The sequence below is a fragment of the Mirounga leonina genome, unplaced genomic scaffold, assembly GCF_011800145.1.
Source record: "Mirounga leonina isolate KUSES-001 unplaced genomic scaffold, KU_Mleo_1.0 Mir_376, whole genome shotgun sequence".
In the NCBI taxonomy this organism is placed as follows: Eukaryota; Metazoa; Chordata; class Mammalia; order Carnivora; family Phocidae; genus Mirounga; species Mirounga leonina.
This window is the reverse complement of record NW_023270718.1, coordinates 5,419,966-5,438,364: the sequence shown is the minus strand read 5'-3', so window position 1 is coordinate 5,438,364 and position 18,399 is coordinate 5,419,966. Positions and strand designations below refer to the sequence as shown.

Genomic DNA, 18,399 nt, shown 5'->3' with positions numbered 1-18,399 from the left:
TATTTCCTGGTGGGTGGAAGGCTACTCTTCATAACCAGCGGCTGGGCATTTGCTTGGTTTCCCGGGTGCTTGTTCTACAAGCAACGTTGCCTTGAACACCTGTGTGCACGGGCCTCACTCGGGTGTGCGTGTGTGTCTGCGGAGGGGGTTCTTGTTTTGAAAGAGAACTGGATCCCCCTCTGTCCGAGCCGTGTACCTGTCTGCACTCCCGTTAGCCCCTGGGAGGGTGTGCAGAAATTTGGGGGAGGTCAAAACTACATAAACTAAGTTCACTCGCCAGTTAATTCCAGCAAGGCTGCGTGGACTCTGAAGCGAAGCTTCCCCGGGGCCCCCCTCTGTCCACAGAGTTGTGATTTGTGTCTTCATGGCTGGCTGGAATCAGAGCTCAGTGTTTGTCTAAGCCAGGGGTTCTCGGAGGGAGGCCATGTTGCCCCCAGGGGGTGTCTGGAGACACTTTTGGTTGTCACGGCTGGGAAAAGGGTGCTATTGGCATGGAGTGGGTGGAGGCTGGGGACACCACTCAGTGCCCCACAATGCACAGCGGGCCACCACCACAGAGACTCTCCAAAAGTGGAGGCGTGGCCCTCTCCACCCACACAGCTTGCCCCCTGCCTCTCTCCAGCTCAGCAGACAGCTGTCCAGGAGACCACCTGCCCCCCACCCTGTCCCACGGCGCTCATCCACTTATCCTGTCCCTCCAGGCAGTGGCCAGCCTCCCTGGTCCATCTCCCCCACGTCTCTGGCTCCCCCCTTCTCCCAGGATCTCCCTGGGGGTGGCCAAGAGCGCGGCACAGTCACTTGGCATAGTCGCCTACTGGTGGTGAGCTCCATGAGGGCGGGTCTCCTCTGTCTGGCTTGTGTCTGCGATCCCGCCGGCCCCTCGATGGCCACACGCACAGAGACCCCACCCATATTTACCGACCGAGACTCCAGGCTTCATGTCGGTGCTGGCCGGTCCTGCAGCACCTTCCTGTCCGCCCGGTGCAATGGAAATTTTATTTTATTTTTAAAGATTTTATTTAGGGGCACCTGGGCGGCCTAATTAGTCAGTTAAGCGTCTGCCTTCGGCTCAGATAATGATCCCAGGGTCCTGGGATGGAGTCCTGTGTCGAGCTCCCTGCTCCGCGAGGAGTCTGCTTCTCCCTCTCCTTCTGCCCCTCCCCCTGCTTGTGCTCTCTCTCCCTCTAACAAATAAATAAATAAAATCTTTAAAAAAAAAAACTAACTAAAAAAACCTAACAGCCCCTTCCAGGATCATGGTGGTTTTGGGTCTAAAACTGAGTAAGTCCCCTCAGTAGCAGGTTTGTGCCATAGTTAGGAACTTAATGAGGAGGTGCTATTCCAAGAGCCTGGTGACCTTGGAGTAACTGGAAGATCATCCCACCTCAGTTTTATGGCAGCTCCTTGCCTTGGCCTGCGAGGCTGACCTACCCACCTCCCCTCACCTCCCAGTCCACTCTGTGCCAGCCACACTGTCCTCCCCTCAGATTCTAAACCAGGCCAAGCTTGATCCCACCTCAGGACCTTTGCACTTGCCATTTCCCTTTTTTCCCCTTCATCTTAGAATGACTGGCTCCTCATTATTGATTCTCAGACCTGAGCCTTCCCTGACTGCCCCAGGGAGGCACCTCCCCACCCCCTCTCATCACATTACTGGTTTTCCACACAGCCCCATCCCCGTCTGGTGGGAAGCGTGTGTTCAATTTGTAGCGTCTCTACCCCCTCTTCTAAGTCGTAAGCCCAGCAAAGGTTCTTGTTTATGGTGGTATTGCCTGTCTCTAGAGAGTGCCTGTCACACAGTAGAGGTTTCATGGGTGCTCCTTGAATGAATAGGACACTAACAGCCATTTTTATTGTCTTCCAGAACTTTTGACTCGAGGTTTGAAATGGAAAAAACAAAACAAGAAATGTGACTCAAGGGCTGCCGTAGTATCACAGATATGCTTCTAGAAAGATCCCTTGAATGTGCATGCCTGCTTTAAGCAACACTTTGAATCAGTCTTGCTTAGCATCAGGGAACCCACAGTTAAGCTCCAGACAATGTGAATTCCTCCGTTCGACTGTCCCGTCCTTTCAGCTATCATCTCCCGCCAGCCACTGGGGTTGTAGACAGAGAAGACCCTGAAACTCATGGTGGGGGATGAGCCACCCCCCTCAGTGGGGACCCGTCCTGCTACTCTTGGCACCTTTGGTAATAAATTGTTTCACTGCAGTTGGAGAGTTGAGTGTCTGCAAAAGGAGTTCCTTTTGGAAAAGTTTACCTTCTTTTTTTCTCCATCTGTCCATCCTTTCAACCTTTCCTCCACCTATCCAAAGTTTCATGCAGATATCCATCCTTCCTTCCTTCCTTCCTTCCTTCCTTCCTTCCTTCCTTCCATCCATCCACCCATCCATTCTTACGTTCATCCAACAAACCACCCATCTACCCATCCATTTATCCAGCCATCTACCCATCCATTTATTCATCCATCCATCCACCCACCCATCTTTCCATCCATCATCCATCCTTCCATCCATCCATCCATCTTGCCACCCATCCTTCTATCCATCCATCCATTCTTCCATTCATCCACCCATCATTTTTCCAGCCATCCACCCATCCATTTATTTAGCCATCCATTTATCTATCCAGTCATCAGCCATCTGTATATCAATCCATCCATCCATTTATCCACCCATCCATCCTTCCACATACTTTTCCATCATCCACCCTCCCACCCACCTTTCATCCTTTCATCCATCTGCTCATTCTCCCATCCATGTACCCTTCCTCTTCCATACGTTTACCCTCCTTTGTATGAAACAAATATTCAGCAGGCATATCTTGACACTCAAGGATCAAGCCCCACATCGGGCTCCCTGCTCAAGGAGGATCCCAATGAACAAGATACACTGAGGTCCTTGAGCTAATGGAGCCTCCAGTCAAGTGGAAGGAGAAGGCATTAAGTGAGACAACTTTGGGTTGTGCTCCACACGCTGGAGAGAAGGCACAGTGCTGTGATGGAGACCAAGGGTCCCAGGGAGGGGAGGCGCATTTGCAGAGAGCCTGGATAGAGGTGGTGGAGGAAGCAAGCACAGCCGACCCCCTCCCTGGGAGTGTGAGACCTGGGCAGTGGCCATGGCTAGAGGAAGGGAGGGCCTGTGGACAGATTTTGGAGGAAGCCCAACCAGCAGCGTGTGGTCAGTGACTAGACTGGAAGGGATTCAGAACAGAGGGATACACTCACCTCCCAGATTTGGTCTTGAGGATCTGGAATCATCCACCAGTACTTTTTCTTTTTTAAAGATTTTATTTATTTATTTGAAGAGAGAGCGAGATAGCACAAGCAGGGGGAACAGTAGAGGGAGAGGGAGAAGCAGGCTCCCCGCCAAGCAGGGAGCCCAATGTGGGGCTCGATCCCAGCACCCTGGGATCATGACCTGAGCTAAAGGCAGACACTTAACCATCTGAGCCACCCAGGCGCCCCTCATCCACCATTACTTTGGCATGGGGGAGGTCAGAGGCCGGGTCGGGGAAGAACCTGCTCTGATTCTCCCCGATTCTTGCCTGCTCAGGGGACGCAGGGGAGATTAGCAGACTGATCATTTCCTACTTGAAAGCAGATGTGTACAGCACTTTCCAGAAGGGGATGTTCCTCAGTGAGAGAGAAAACCCACCTGAAAATCTCCTGCTTAAAGAGCCTCTCTGTTCACGAGTCCACAAGAATAGGGACGTCAGCTGCCCTTCAGGGCCCCATATCAGGTCACAGGATGGTCACAGTATCGACATCTGGCCCTTCCATCCCCCTGCCATTTGGTGCACTTGCCCACAGCCCCTCTGTCCTCTGTCTTCTGCCCTCTGCCCTCGTCTCTGAGTGAGCAAAGTCAGCTGGGACCCAGTGTTGCTCAGGCAGCAGGAAAATCGCACGACTAGGCAGAGCAGGGAGAGTTTAGACAGTTTCCCTCTGCCCCCAAACCCGCTTTTGTCTGTCTATAGAGCCCAGGTTCTGGACCTTGCGTGTCTTGGCATCTTGTCCCCCGACCTCCGCAAGAGGAGGGTGTTGTCATCTGCATTAGAGGAGAATCACATGGCCCAGGGGTGGATGGTGGCTGGACCCCATTTGTCCTCTACACCTTGCCTCTGCCCCCACGTGAAACTCTGGCCCAAAGTTAATCAGATGTTCATGGTACAGGGGCTGGTGGTGGGTTTTTTGGAGGGGGATTTTTGTTTGTTTGTTTTTTAATAACTTTTACTACAGGTCACCTGGGTGTCTCAGTCGGTTAAGCATCTGCCTTCGGCTCAGGTCATGATCCCGGGGTCCTGGGATCAAGCCCCACATCGGGCTCCCTGCTCAGTGGAGAGACTGATTCTCCCTCTCCCTCTGCTCCTTCTCTCTCTCACTCTCTCAAATAAATGAATAAAATCTTAAAAAAAATAGGGCGCCTGGGTGGCTCAGTTGGTTAAGCGACTGCCTTCGGCTCAGGTCATGATCCTGGAGTCCCAGGATCGAGTCCCGCATCGGGCTCCCTGCTCAGCAGGGAGTCTGCTTCTCCCTCTGACCCTCCCCCTCTCATGTGCTCTCTCTCTCTCTCATTCTCTCTCTCTCAAATAAATAAATAAAATCTTTTTTAAAAAATCTTAAAAAAATAAATAATTTTTACTACAGGACACCTGTGAGCCTTCAGTAAATGCAGGTATGTGGTGTGTCTCCAAGAGAGGTCCCCAGTAAGCAGCTGGGAAGGACAAAATCATTTCCCCTGACTTCTGAAATACTTTTCTTGTGATCAAAGCTTGTTTCTAAGACTTGTACAAGTAGAATCCCTTCCAGATGAGACCCCAGAAACAATAGCAAATGTTCACGGAGACTCCCTTACTGAGGTTAAAAAAACAAAACTCCACCAAGCAAAATTTAAAGATCTTATTGGCTCTAGTCCATGATTCATGAATTGGGCAGCATCCAATGGAGCAAATAGGTGTTCCAGGGAGCTGGACGAAGTGAAAGACTTCTATGGGCCGAAGGGGGCGGGAGCAAGGAAGTTGTAGGAGGCCAAAAAACAGGTTGCTTGTTGCAAGGTTGCTTTCCTTCAGGGGTCTGTCAGGCAGAGTACCTGACTGGTGCCGATCAGGGCGATTCCTGAGTGACTCAGATTCCGCATCTGAGAGAGCCGAAACTGTATGCCCGGATTTGGGGACATGGGGCTTAGCATAAGCACCTCCATGTTGGGACTGTTGTCCTATTTTTTTTATTTTTTTATTTTTTATTTTTTTAAGATTTTATTTATTTATTTGAGACAGAGAGAATGAGAGAGAGAGAGAGCACATGAGAGGGGGAGGGTCAGAGGGAGAAGCAGACTCCCCGCCGAGCAGGGAGCCTGATGCGGGACTCGATCCCGGGACTCCAGGATCATGACCTGAGCCGAAGGCAGTCGCTTAACCAACTGAGCCACCCAGGCGCCCTGTTGTCCTATTTTTCACAATGAGTTGGCAGTAAACAGGAAGAATTTTACTGCTTTTGATGGGAGATACTACAAATATAAATTTTGCTGGCTGTTTGTGGGAGATGTAGACAATATTTATTCAAAGCAGGATTCTGTGGGAGGCATTGGCTGCCCTGCCTTTCTACACAATGCTGCTCAAACAGCCTCGTGGGCTCTTCTACTGACACTGAAGTGTCGGGCAACTGTTTTCTTACCCCTTGTGCTGTTGCAACTGAGGGATCAAAGGATTGTGGCGATTTGTTTGTATTTGCAGAATTTTTCAATTCTCTCTCATTCAAAACCCCCCAGTGGCACTCTTTAACAAATAAAGTTGAGGCGCCTGGGTGGCTCAGTCGGTTAAGCGACTGCCTTCTGCTCAGGTCGTGATCCTGGAGTCCCGGGATCGAGTCCCGCATCGGGCTCCCTGCTCAGCGAGTAGCCTGCTTCTCCCTCTGACCCTCCTCCCTCTCATGCTCTCTGTCTCTCATTTTCTCTCTCTCAAATAAATAAAATAAAAAAACCTTAAAAAAAAATAAAGTTGAGAAAATCCTCCGTTTGTTTATTTGAAGTGCTGAAATTATATTTTCATTCTGAAGAAAAGCCACCCAAATTCTTGACGTTTAAAATAAGCCATGGGGACGCCTGGCTGGCTCAGGTGGTGGAGCGTGTGACTCTTGATCTCGGGGCTGTGAGCTCAAGCCTCTTGCTGGATGTAGAGATTATTTTAAAATAAAATCTTTTTTAAAAATAAAAATAAAATCTTTAAAAACTGAAATAAAATAATCCACGTTGGGAAGCCTATTTTATTTTTTTTACTTTTAATTTCCAGTATCTGTTTAGCAATAGAATTTTGCAAATTGAAAGAACAGAAAACAGTGTTAAGTGCTCTGTGTTAAGCATCCCACTCTTGGTTTCGGCTCAAGTTGTGATCTCGGTATGGAGTCTGCTTAAGATTCTCTCCTTCTCCCTCTGCCCCTCCCGCTCATTCTCTCTCTCAAAGTCAGTCAATCTTAAAAAACAAAACAAAACAAAAACTTCTTGAATATGTTAAAGAATTGATGAAAATTTTATCTCTATGGATCAAGGCTATTCTTTTTTTTTTTTAAGATTTTATTTTTTTATTTGAGAGAGAGAGCACGAGTGAGCACAGAAGGAGAGGGAGAAGCAGACTCCTTGCTCAGCAGAGAGCCCGATGAGGGGCTCCAACCCAGGACCCCGAGATCATGACCTGAGCTGAAGGCAGACGCTTAACCGACTGAGCCACCAAGGCGCCCCTATCAAGGCTATACTTAGAACAGAAAGAGAATTTCTGATTTGAAGTGGATAGTTACTGCAGCCTTTCCATGATGACCTTTCCAAAACGGTTTTAATCCCTGAAGAATTTTATTCTTTTACATGAACGTCACTAAATACCAGCATGGGAACAAATGGAATGATCCTGTACAGTGTTGAAGAAGGGAATAAGAAGTGAGAACAACGCTTCTATTTGGTCAGTAGACACCACTTTTAAAAAGTAATGTTGATCAGGAGATGCAGCATAACCCTGAAGAAGGGCAAAGCGAATCGTGCCGTAAAAGATGGAATTTGGCACACTGAAATTTTGTTTAAAGATTTTTATTTTTAAGTAATCTGTACACCCAATGTGGGGCTCGAACCCACAAACCCGAGTTCAAGAGTCACTCACTCCACCAACTAACCCAGCCAGGCGCCCCTTGACACTATATTGGGTCCTGATGCTAAGAAAAAAAAAGTAAACGGACATTCAAAGGAAAAAGGGAATAAATTGGATGTGATCACTGCAAAAACTACAGTGAAAATTAATTAACAGGAAAGCCGCGCTGGGCGCCTGGGTGGCTCAGTTGGTTGAGCAACTGCCTTCGGCTCAGGTCATGATCCTGGAGTCCCTGGATCCAGTCCCGCATCGGGCTCCCTGCTCGGCGGGGGGTCTGCTTCTCCCTCTGACCCTCCTCCCTCTCGTGCTCTCTGTCTCTCATTCTCTCTCGCAAATAAATATATTTAAAAAAAAAAGAAAGAAACCCGCGCTGAAATGAAGCGGGTGGGTTCGGCAGGGAGCGCTCTAATGCCCTACCACGCATAGCCAATTGCAGACCCAACCGGAAGAGACAGACTTGACCTTGCACGGGCTTGACCTTGCACCACGAGGCTACTACTCTACTATCAGGGGGAGGAAGACTGGCTTTTCTTAGTCCCACCCCTCCCCCCCAACAGCTCAACCAATGAGAAGCCAGAATACTTCCAACTCCCAGTTTACTCCAATGGACTTTTAGTTTATAACAGCCTTCCCCATTTGCCCCTTTTCTCCATAAATGCGTGGTTCTGCTTTGTCCCTCAGACTTGCCTACGGTTTGGAGGTCAACGCTCTTTGCGGTGCACAGCTCTCGTTTATTCACCCAATAGATCCATTTTCGCTGGTAAAGGAGCTGGCGGTTTTTATTTTAAGGTTAACACGATATTGCAGTGTTAATGGACGCAGACCATAACTGCAAGGAATTTTATAAGCCAATTCTACAAAAAGAAGACCCTGTTGAGGAGAACGAAAACATCCGGGACATATAAAGAAAGAGGTATATAATTTAGATAACCTGTCGTTTCTTTCAGAAAAGCCGTGGATGATTTTCTGTGTGGTGAAAATACACAAGTTGGGTTCCCAGGAAGCAGGCTCAGAGTGTTCCTGAGGAAGCACCCCGGGGGTCAGGGATCCTGGGGGGTGGGGGTGGGGTGGGGCCTCTGGAGCTAGACCATCCCTGCAGAGGCAGGGGCCAGAGCAGACCCTGACACCAGGTGGGCTGCCCTGGGAAGAGGCGTGAGCTCGGGCAAGGTGCTCTCTGCACCTGCACCCTTGTTGGACCTTCATGTTCATTGCCATCTTGACGCCCCACAACAGCCCAGTGAGTTAGGTTTATTGCGTCCACTTCACAGAGGGGGAGACTGAGAAGTCAAGTGACTTGCTGGGACTCGGGCTTGTAATTGGTGCCGGGCTGAAATTTGAGCCCCGTTCTGCCCATCACCACACCAGTGGAATGCCCACTCACTGGTTGGTAACTCATTTCCATGGCAAACTATTCTCTCAGGAATTGTCCCCCGATGTCTCCCTTCCTGAGAAGCCCTGGGCTCTCTACCCAGAGGTCGCGGGAGCTCGCTGGAGTCTGGGGTCATCACTTGCAGATCTTGATCTCTGAATACTTGGTGGTGCTGAGGCCCTCAGGGTCCTGAGGCTTCCAGGGCCTCAGCTCGTGGAAGGTGAGGGAGGCGTAATGGAGCTCCTGGTCCTCCTCCAAGGTGGGAGCGGCCACGGCTGGGGGCAGGCAGGGTGGGGGGGTGCCTGACGGATACTCAGTCTGGCAACCCTGAGTGGAAGCGAAGAAGGGGGTCCAATTAGGGTAATGGGAGCTGGCAGATAGCAAAGAGGATCCACAAGCAGACCTGGAAACTGAGCACTTAGTCTTTCATCTATTCTGCAAACGTTGGCTGCGCCCCCATTCATTCATTCATTCATTCAATAAGTATTTGAGACTAATAATGCCTGGCCCTTGGTAATCAATTGCCAGGCTCCTAGATTCCTCACAACAAGCCATTAGGGAGACACGATTATCCCCATTTATTGGCGGAGAAACTGAGGCTGAGTAAATGTCCCAAAATCACACGCTGAGTTGTTGCTAGGGCCAAGATTAACACCCAGGTCTGTCTGGCCCCAGTGTCTGCCACTTTCTGGAACAGCTGACCCGTGCCAGGCCCTGGCTCTTCGGTGGGGAACAAAGCAGACATCATCCATTACCTCCAGCTAGTTCGCACTGGGGGAAGCTGACATTATGGTAGTAGTCAATTATATTACTATCTAATAGCAAATTGTGATAGGACACTCAGGAATGGGGTGGGTGGTGTGAGAAGGACAGGGATTTGCTCAGAACTGAACTGCCCTCAGGGATCACTCAGCATTTCAGAATCAGAAGCTCAGGCAAACACAATCACAAAATGATACCATGAACCCCTAAAAGCAAAAGATACTGTGCAGTAAATGACTCATCATGCCCAAAGAAAGGTTTGACCCTTCGCCCCAGCACTGAGAGGGGACCTCTAAGCCAATGGAAGGTCCTGTCTGATGGGAATGTCTCTGTTCACCTGGGGCCTTGGGCCACACAGTATCAGCTTGACCTCTAGAGGGGCTGGAGACCACGTAACAAAGGTCAGACATACAGGTGCTCCATACCCACATGACCGACCCCCAATAGACACAGGACACAAGGCTGGGGTGAGCTTCTCTGGTGGCAATACCACCGCCCCCCGCCTCTTATCACACACCGGTGCTGGGAAGAATCAGCACTGTCTATGGGACTCCACTGGGAGAGAGACCTGGAAGGTTCTTGCAGGTGGCTCTCCCCTTGGCTGCTGTAATCTGTGTCCTTTCCCTGTAATAAACTAACCACGAGCATAACAGATCCCAGTGAGTTCTGTGAGTCCTTCCGGTGAGCTGTTGAACCTGAGAGTGTCTTGGGGGGCCCCTGAACTTTGTCATTTTGGGGTGATCCATCTAGCATCCTGTGTCGGGGAGGAGAGAGAGGAAGGAGGAGAAAATGGGTCTGGGGTCCAGGGAGGGATGAGGAGGCGAAGGAGGGTCCAGGTGAACACAGGAAGATGGACAGACGTGAATTGTCTTTAGCTCTGCAAGATGTCAGAGAGCAGAGGGGAGAGTGACTCCCAGGTCACTGGCCTGGGAACAAAAGTCTGTCTGGGACATAACGACCATCTAAGTCATCTAGAGGGGTGTGGCCGTGGCCATCCCCGGGTGGTGGCCAGATGACATCCTGACGGACAGAGGACTCATCACTCACCCGGGAGAGGGGACCTAGCGTGCAGGCGACATCCTTCCCACGAGCTGCCGGCTCCAGTGCCTGCTTCCTGCAGATCTTCACCCTGACGGGGAGGCCAGGACCTGTCAGCCGCCCAGCGGACTCACTACCATCCCCCGCTTAAGAGGCTGACGGGAGGGGACGTACAGAGCCTGTCAACTCGTGAGAATGGGCATGGCTGGGATCCCCAATTCTCAGGGCCTGGGCACCACCCAGGCCCCTCTGGCTGGGGCTGCCCGGGACCCCAGGACTCGGACCCCTTCTGCCCCCCACACACCCTTTCTCCCAGGGGCAACACTCACATGAAAAAGATGAGGCAGGGAAAGAGACTGAGCAGGCCGGCAACACCAGCACCCCCGACAGCCCCCAGAACGAATCCTCCCCCAAGCTCAGGCTTCCCTGCAGGTGAGTGGGGTTTCGGGTGAGTTCCCTCCGAGCCCCAGGACCCTGGTGCCCCCTCTTCCCAAGGAACTCGGGCTCTCAGTTCTTCAGCCCCCACACCCTTCCTCTCTCTCACCCCTTCCCCTGCAGGCCCGGGAGAGGGGACCCACCCCCAGACCGTCTTTTCTAGGACCCAGACTCCCTTCCCCTACACCTTGGCCCCCAACAGCCCCCGGACCTGGCAGCACCAGGATAGCCATGCTCTGTTTCCCGTGGGCGTTCCAGGCCTCGCAGCTGAGTCTGAGGCCAGAGCCCAGCGGCCCGCTGAGGCTCAGGGAGCTGTTGGCCCAGGGCCCCGCCGAGCTGGAGGTGATGGTCCAGGAGGCGTTGCTGTGGTTCCCCTCCAGCAGCCCCTCCCCCAGCCGCCAGCGCAGGGTGGGGGCCGGCTGGGCTCGGGAGGAACAGCTGCAGTGCAGCCCCTCGCCCTCCCAGGAGCAGGAGGGGCTGAGCAGCCGCGGGGGGTCTGCGGGAGGGAGGCGAAGGGTCAGCGGTGTCTCTCCTGCCCAGGCCCCGGGCAGCCTGCCCCCAGGGGTCCCCACACTCACAGACCACAGAGAGATGCAGGGAGACGTGCTGGGAGCCCAGGGAGTTCTGAGCTTGGCAGGTGAGGTCTCCTTCATGCTCCATTTGTATCTGAGGGAGCTCCAGGATCCCAGGGTCTGTGGGCTGGGAGGGGCTCAGAGTCTGTCCCCCCAGGACCCAGCTCAGTGTGGCCGGAGGGTTGCTCTCAGCAGCACAGACCAGGAGCAGAGATTCCCCTTCAAGGACTGGAAGAGACGAGCCATTCCCCGGGTATGTCAGTTCTGGGGGGCGGGGGGGGAGAGAACGCGCACTCTGAGTCCAGGCCGGAGGCTCTGAAGCCCTGACCCTATTTCTCTCTCCATTTCCCCTAAGTTGGGAAGGGATCTCCACAAGTAGTCTTGCAAGCACCTTTATGGTGATATAACTCACATACCAGACAATTCCATTTACACACCACTTACAGGGAGTCGTGGGGTGACCATCACCACAATCAATTTTAGAACATTTTCATCACCCCCCCAAAACAACCCTGTACCCCCCCAGCTGCCTCCCCCCTTCCTCCCAACCCCCCAGCCCCGAGCCCCTGGCAACCCCTAACCTACTTTATGTCCCTATGGGTTTGTCTATTCTGGACATCGCCTGTACATAGAATCACGCGCCACGTGGGCTTTTGTGTCTGGCTCTTTTTGCGTCGCGTGACATTTCCAAGGTTCTCCCATCTTGTGGCACCTGCTGGTGCTTCGCTCCTGTTCATGCAGAATCATGTTCGTCGCATGGACAGACTCCGTTGTGTTTATCCATCCACTGATGGACACTGACTTCTTTGAGGTGAGCATTCTTTTTTTTTTAAGATTTTGTTTATTTATTGACAGAGTGCACGCACAAGCAGGGGGAACAGGAGAGGGAGAAGGGGAGCCAGATGTGGGGCTCGAACCCAGGACCCTGGGACCATGACCTGAGCCGAAGGCAGACGCTTAACGACTGAGCCACCCAGGCACCCCGAGGTGAGCGTTCTCAACTACACTTCTTCTCTGTTCTGAAATGCTGGACACCCCTCACTCAAGTATCCAAAAATCAAGTACCAAACCCTTCAAGGCTCTTCAGGACGTGACCTCTACCTCTTCACCTCCTTCCCTCCGCCTTCCCCCTTGTCTCAGGGTAAGTAGGGCATCCACATTGTGCATTCTGAAATTCACAGGAGGGGCGCCTGGGTGGCTCAGTCGTTAAGCATCTGCCTTCGGCTCAGGTCATGATCCCAGGGTCCTGGGATCGAGCCCCGCATCAGGCTCCCTGCTCGGCAGGAAGCCTGCTTCTCCCTCTCCCACTCCCCCTGCTTGTGTTCCCTCTCTCGCTGTGTCTCTGTCAAATAAATAAGTAAAACCTTTAAAAAAAAAATAAACAGGGCGCCTGGGTGGCTCAGTTGGTTAAGCGACTGCCTTCGGCTCAGGTCATAATCCTGGAGTCCCTGGATCGAGTCCCGCATTGGGCTCCCTGCTCAGCAGGGAGTCTGCTTCTCCTTCTGGCCCTCCCCCCTCTCATGTGCTCTCTCTCATTCTCTCTCTCAAATAAATAAATAAAATCTTTAAAAAAATAAAAAAATAAAAATAAATAAATAATAAAATTCACAGAGGAAGAAGGGAAGTTCAGAGCAGAGTCTCCTTTCCATGCTGACTCCCTAGGCAACAAATCCCTCTCCTCAAAAGCCACATTGATTGCCGTTTCTCATGTGGCCTTCCAGAACTATTCTGTGACAGCCTTATCTAGGAGCTTTGAAAATATACACCCCCGAGACCCCACAGTTTTGCTCCTGGGCATAAAATGTACAGTCCCATCCCTCAGAGCACTGGCACCCTCCAGGAGCTGGTTAAAAATGCAGAACCAGGGGCGCCTGGGTGGCTCAGTTGGTTAAGCGACTGCCTTCAGCTCAGGTCATGATCCTGCAGTCCTGGGATCGAGCCCCACGTCGGGCTCCCTGCTCAGCAGGGAGCCTGCTTCTCCCTCTCCCACTCCCCATGCTTGTGCTCTCTCTCTCACTGTCAAAAAATAAATAAAATCTTTAAAAAAAAAAAATGCAGAACCAGAGGCCCCTCGGGCTGTGTGAGTCACATCTGCATTGTCATAAGATCGCTGAGAAAACTTTGTGCTCAACAGGACTTGTGAGGTACAGCCTAGGGAAACACTTCTTTTTTTTTTTTTTTAAAGATTTTATTTATTTATTTATTTGAGAGAGAGAGAGAGCACATGAGACGGGGGGAGGGTCAGAGGAAGAAGCAGACTCCCTGCTGAGCAGGGAGCCCGATGCGGGACTCGATCCAGGGCCTCCAGGATCATGACCTGAGCCGAAGGCAGTCGCTTAACCAACTGAGCCACCCAGGCGCCCTAGGGAAACACTTCTGTTCACGAGGGGAATGTTCAAAGCAGCATCATGAAAACTAAAATCTGTGGACAACTCAAGTGCCCATCAAGAGTGGAATGTGAGGGGCGCCTGGGTGGCTCAGTCGGTTAAGCGTCTGCCTTCGGCTCAGGTCATGATCTCAGGGTCCTGGGATCGAGCCCCACATCGGGCTCCTTGCTCATTGGGGAGCCTGCTTCTTCCTCTCCCTCCGCTGCTCCCCCTGCTTGTGCGCGCTCGCTCTCTCCCTCCCTCTCTGTCAAATAAATAAAAATCTTAAAAGAGTGGAATGTGAAACTAACGTGATACCTACAGACAAGGAGAGGCAGAAATTACAGCCACAAGCAAGAACATGAGGTGGAGCCACATCAGAATAGGGGGCCATGACTCCGCAAATCCACTCCTAGGAGTAGATCCAAAAGATCTGGAAGCGGCGAGTCAAATAGATCCTTGTAGGGAAATGTTCAGAGCGGCCCTGTCGACAGGAGCCCCAAGGTGGAAACAACCCAAATGTCCATCCGAGGACAGACGGATGGATGGATGGATGGTGGTCTCTCCATACAACGGAAAAATAATCAGCCTAACAAGAGTGAACCGCTGACCCGTGCTACGGCAGGGATGAACCTTGATCACGTCATGCTGAGTGGAAGAAGCCAGACACGTATTTCGGAAAATTATGAGAAAATAGAAGATACATGGACGTGTTAATTAACTGGATGGTATGCATCCTTTAGCAGTGTAAAGGTATATCGACTCTACATACATGAAATCATCACGTTATACACTTTAAATATATACAACTTAGGGCGCCTGGGTGGCTCAGTCGTTAAGCGTCTGCCTTCGGCTCGGGTCATGATCCCAGGGTCCTGGGATCAAGTCCCACATTGGGCTCCCTCCTCGGGGGGAGGCCTGCTTCTCCCTCTCCCCCTCCCGCTGCTTGTGTTCCTGCTCTCGCTATCTCTGTCTCTGTCAAATAAATAAATAAGATCTTTAAAAAATAAATAAATATATACAATTTGTTCATCAATTATACCTTCATCAAAAATAAAGTAAAATAAAATAGGATGGTAACACAGCATCCAGTGTAGTGGCTTTCTCTGAGGCCAGATGGAAGGGGCTGAAATTGGGAAAGAGCATTTAGGGTGTTCGAAAGGTGGAGTCGCTGTTCTATTTTTTTTTTTTTTTTTAAGTAGGCTCTATGCCCAACGCAGGGCTCAAACTCGACCCTAAGATCAAGAGTCGCATGCACCACAGACCAAGCCAGGCAGGTGCCCCTGTTCTATTTCTTAACCTGGGTGGTGAGTACCAAGTGTTCATTCGATGGTGATTCTTTGTAACTTGCATGCATGTGACAAATAGTCTTTGCATATAATGAATAGTAAGCAAAGATCATCTGTCACTCAGTGAAGGGGGGGCCTCCTGACTCTGCTCTCCCTGTGTGTCACCCTGGCGCTCCCGGCTTGGGTTCGAGCTCCAGGCTCTGCTCTCCAGGGGGATCTGCTCCCAACCAGCCTTAGCGGGGGGGCCTCCCGACCTACCTGTGCAATTTCCTCGAGAGATGCCGATGCTCAGGTTCTGTGGGGCATCTGGGACAGAGAGACACATTGACGAATGGGGTCGGAGCTGGCCCTTCCCCGCCACCCACCCCCAGGAGACACAGGAATGGGAATTGACACAGACAAGTCCTGTGTCCTCCCTGCAGCCCCTCTGAGCCCCCCCGCCCTACCCCACAGGCACCCGAGTCCAGGCCCTACACGCACAGGAGACGTTGAGCATAATGGTGCTTTGGGTGCTCACGCCAACCCTGGGGAAGGTCACCCAACAGGTGAGGTTGGTGCCGTGGTCCTGCGGGCGGGGTGTGAGCAGGATCTCCGAGGAGTTAGAGGCCTCCAAGTCCAGTCCCGGGGCTCTGAGGGCAGTCCCTGTCCAGGAGATGGTGAGGGGCATCGACCCATCACAGGCCCCTGGCACAGAGCATGTCAGGTGGCTGGGGCAGCCGGACTCCAGGGGCTCCTTGACCCGGATATCTGGGGTCTGTGTCAGCGCTGGAGAGGAGAGAAGGGGGGGCCGGACCCCAGAGGGGACCCCCGTGTGTGCCTCTGAAACAGGTTGGGTTCACCCCAACGTTGAACAGACCATGCTCCATTCTCCCCGTTAAAGATGAGCAGCAGAGGGTCCATTTCTGCCCTTGAGGACATGCCCCGCCCCCGTGACTGACTCTTGGGGACCCTCCCTACCTCTCACATGCACAGTGAGCCTGTTACTCTTGTACGTGTGTCTCGTGAGACCTCTGTCCAGGTGAAAATAATAGTTTCCACCGTGGCCCCTCTGGGCATCCGTGATGCTCAGGGAGCAGTTGCCGGCCCCAGGGTCTCCAGGAAGGTGGAATGGAAATTTGTTTTTCCTCTTTGTTCTTCTGGCTGGGTTGTTTGTGGCCATGAGAACGTCCACTTTGGGATTCTTTATCTGGTACCAGGAGCCGTAAGCGGGTGTAGAGTTGCTCCCGCCCACCCCGGGGAAGGAGAAGGAGCAGGGCACGTGGACACACAGACCCTCCTGCACCGTCACTGAGTCCTGCACTCGGAGCTCGAACCCTGGATCCTCCTGCAGGGACCCTGCGGGGACACACAGGCTCAGCAGCCGCATCCGCACCAGCACCGCCCGCCCCCCCCCCCCCCCCCCGGCCCTCGGCCCGCTCACCGGCCAACAGCACGGACAGCAGTGGCAATAGCATCTCCACGATCCCGGGGGCCTGTCCTCAGACCATCTGGCTTCTGGACCCGCCTGTCTGTCCCAGAAGGAAACTCCAACAGGAAGCTTCTTGGGGGAAGAAGAGGGTAGTCACCATCCATGGAAGCGGAACCTCCGAAAGGGAACCACAAAGTCCTGACAAATCCCTTCTTCCCACTTCTGCTTTCACAAATGGAAGAAGCAGAGCAGAAAGGACACGGGGCTTGCCCTACACAGAGAAGGAGCCCGGCCTGGGCCTCAGATGAGGGCGGCCTGAGCAGCGGGGCTTTCAGGGGGAATAGGGGAGAAAGGGCTCCAGGTGAGGTGCTGGGGGCAGGATTCATTCCCTCATTCATTCATTCACCAGGCAAACATCTACTCCCTACAGGGACTAGGGACACAGGGGACAACATGACCCGCCTGACTCCTGCCCTCAGGCACCACACCTCATGTGACTCCCCCCAAACCCAATGCCCTCTGGCTCCCCAAGGGCACTCAGCTTCCCCGCCAGCTTTTGGGCTGTGTCTGCAGTCCACACAAGCTCCCAGCTCCACAGTGAGAAGCCGGCAGGGACACAGGGTCCCCGCACTCAGAAGGGCCTCACCCTTGGGGTGGGACGCTCTCTGAGGTCGCCACCTTGAAATCCTTAATCATTTTATTTCTTCTTTAAGGTTTTTGTTTTTTTTTTTAAGAACGCAAGGCTTGAACTTACAACCCTGAGATCAAGAATTGGACGCTTGACTGACTGAGCCACCCAAGCGCCCCTAGATTTGAATTTGTGTTTTGTAACTGAAGTCTAATGGGATGAGGAGCACCGGAGGTGGAAATTGGATCCTTGGATCACACGCCTCCCCCACCCTCCACCTCCCGCATCCCCCACCTCCCCCATCCCCCATCCCCAGGGCAGGTTCTCAGGCCCACTCCCACCCCCAAGCCCTACCTGGGCACAGAGAGGGTCTGAGCTTTGCTGAGTTGAGAGTTGGGAGCCCCAGACACCTGTGAAGGTCTACAGTGCCCACCCCCCAGTCAAGCCTGAAGGACAGGACATTAACTAGCTGTTGGGGAAGGTCATCGAGAAGATGGGACCCAGGCCACTGAGGCTCCTCACCCCCTCCCCGTGCTTGGAATGTGGGTTCTGCGTGCCTTTCCTGCTCCCAGATGCTGCTCGAAGGACTCACAGCCTTGAGAACACCTGCAGTATGTAGATGACTGAGCTCAGTTAAGGCCTCCCTGTATATAAACTTTAAGATCTGGAGGGCAGGTGCAGGGTCCACTGGTCTTGCTACTGCCCAAGATAAGCCCTGTATTTAAGTTCCCTTTGCTTATTGAAACTGCTGCCTACTGAGGCACTTGGGTGTCTCTGTTAAGCGGCTGCCTTCAGCTCAGGTCATGATCCCAGGGTCCTGGGATCGAGCCCCATGTCAGGCTCCCTGCTCAGCATGGTGTCTGCTTTTCCCTCTGCCCCTACCTCCTCTCAGTCTCTCTCTCTCTCAAATAAATAAATAAAATATTTTTTTTTTTAAAAAAGGTGCCACCTGGGGTGACTGGGTGGCTCAGTCGTTAAGCGTCTGCCTTCAGCTCAGGTCATGGTCCCAGGGTCCTGGGATCGAGCCCCGCATCGGGCTCCCTGCTCGGCCGGGAGGCCTGCTTCTCCCTCTCCCACTCCCCCTGCTTGTGTTCCCTCTCTCACTGTGTCTCTCTCTGTCAAATAAATAAATAAAATCTTTCAAAATAAATAAATTAAAATTAAAATTTAAAAATGTGCCGCTTACCAACACATGCTATGACATGGATAAACCTCAAAAAATTATGCTAAGTGAAAGGAGCCAGACACAAAAGGCCACATACTGTAAGGCTCCATATTTATGAAATGCCCAGAAGAGACAAATCCATGGAGACAGGGAGTGGATTAGTGGTTCCCAGGGGTTGGGGGAGGAGGGGGTGGGGAGTGATTACTAACTGGTATAGGATCTCCTTCTGAGGTGATGG

General features: G+C 52.3%; 2 protein-coding genes and 2 long non-coding RNA genes across 8 annotated transcripts in view; 3 read left to right on the top strand and 1 right to left on the bottom strand.

The window, feature by feature from the left end:
- The window catches only part of VRK3 (VRK serine/threonine kinase 3), a 34,831-nt gene extending 32,619 nt beyond the window's left edge, over positions 1-2,212 (top strand). For 2 of the 3 annotated variants that reach the window (XM_034987032.1, XM_034987033.1), the window contains exon 15: positions 1,865-2,204. The gene's annotated coding sequence lies outside the window, so the exon portion shown is untranslated. Of the gene's footprint in view, positions 1-1,864 lie in introns of all 3 variants that reach the window. The other variant, XM_034987031.1, reaches the window with a different exon arrangement.
- A 5,817-nt stretch (positions 2,213-8,029) lies between these two features.
- On the bottom strand, positions 8,030-17,116 carry SIGLEC11 (sialic acid binding Ig like lectin 11). Of its 3 annotated transcripts, none has more exons than XM_034987009.1 (9): positions 16,381-17,116; positions 15,918-16,295; positions 15,441-15,725; positions 15,219-15,266; positions 11,312-11,533; positions 10,945-11,229; positions 10,628-10,724; positions 10,308-10,389; positions 8,030-8,825 (listed from the first exon to the last, which is right to left on the bottom strand). In XM_034987009.1, exons 1-9 carry the CDS (start codon positions 16,412-16,414, stop codon positions 8,634-8,636), a joined length of 1,623 nt encoding a protein of 540 aa, XP_034842900.1. In that variant the 5' UTR covers positions 16,415-17,116; the 3' UTR covers positions 8,030-8,633. The 3 variants fall into 3 exon arrangements, with proteins under 3 accessions (XP_034842900.1, XP_034842899.1, XP_034842901.1); XM_034987008.1 differs by having other exon boundaries at positions 11,312-11,569; positions 16,381-17,115; XM_034987010.1 differs by having other exon boundaries at positions 11,312-11,569; positions 16,233-16,295; positions 16,381-17,115.
- On the top strand, positions 8,844-12,498 carry LOC117998365. The gene is made up of 5 exons (XR_004675966.1): positions 8,844-10,730; positions 10,936-11,075; positions 11,274-11,370; positions 11,463-11,558; positions 12,161-12,498. It is a non-coding gene; the product is annotated as an uncharacterized LOC117998365 (long non-coding RNA).
- LOC117998368 lies at positions 14,891-16,237 on the top strand. The gene is made up of 3 exons (XR_004675970.1): positions 14,891-14,978; positions 15,414-15,505; positions 16,157-16,237. It is a non-coding gene; the product is annotated as an uncharacterized LOC117998368 (long non-coding RNA).
- Positions 17,117-18,399: the final 1,283 nt, after the last annotated feature.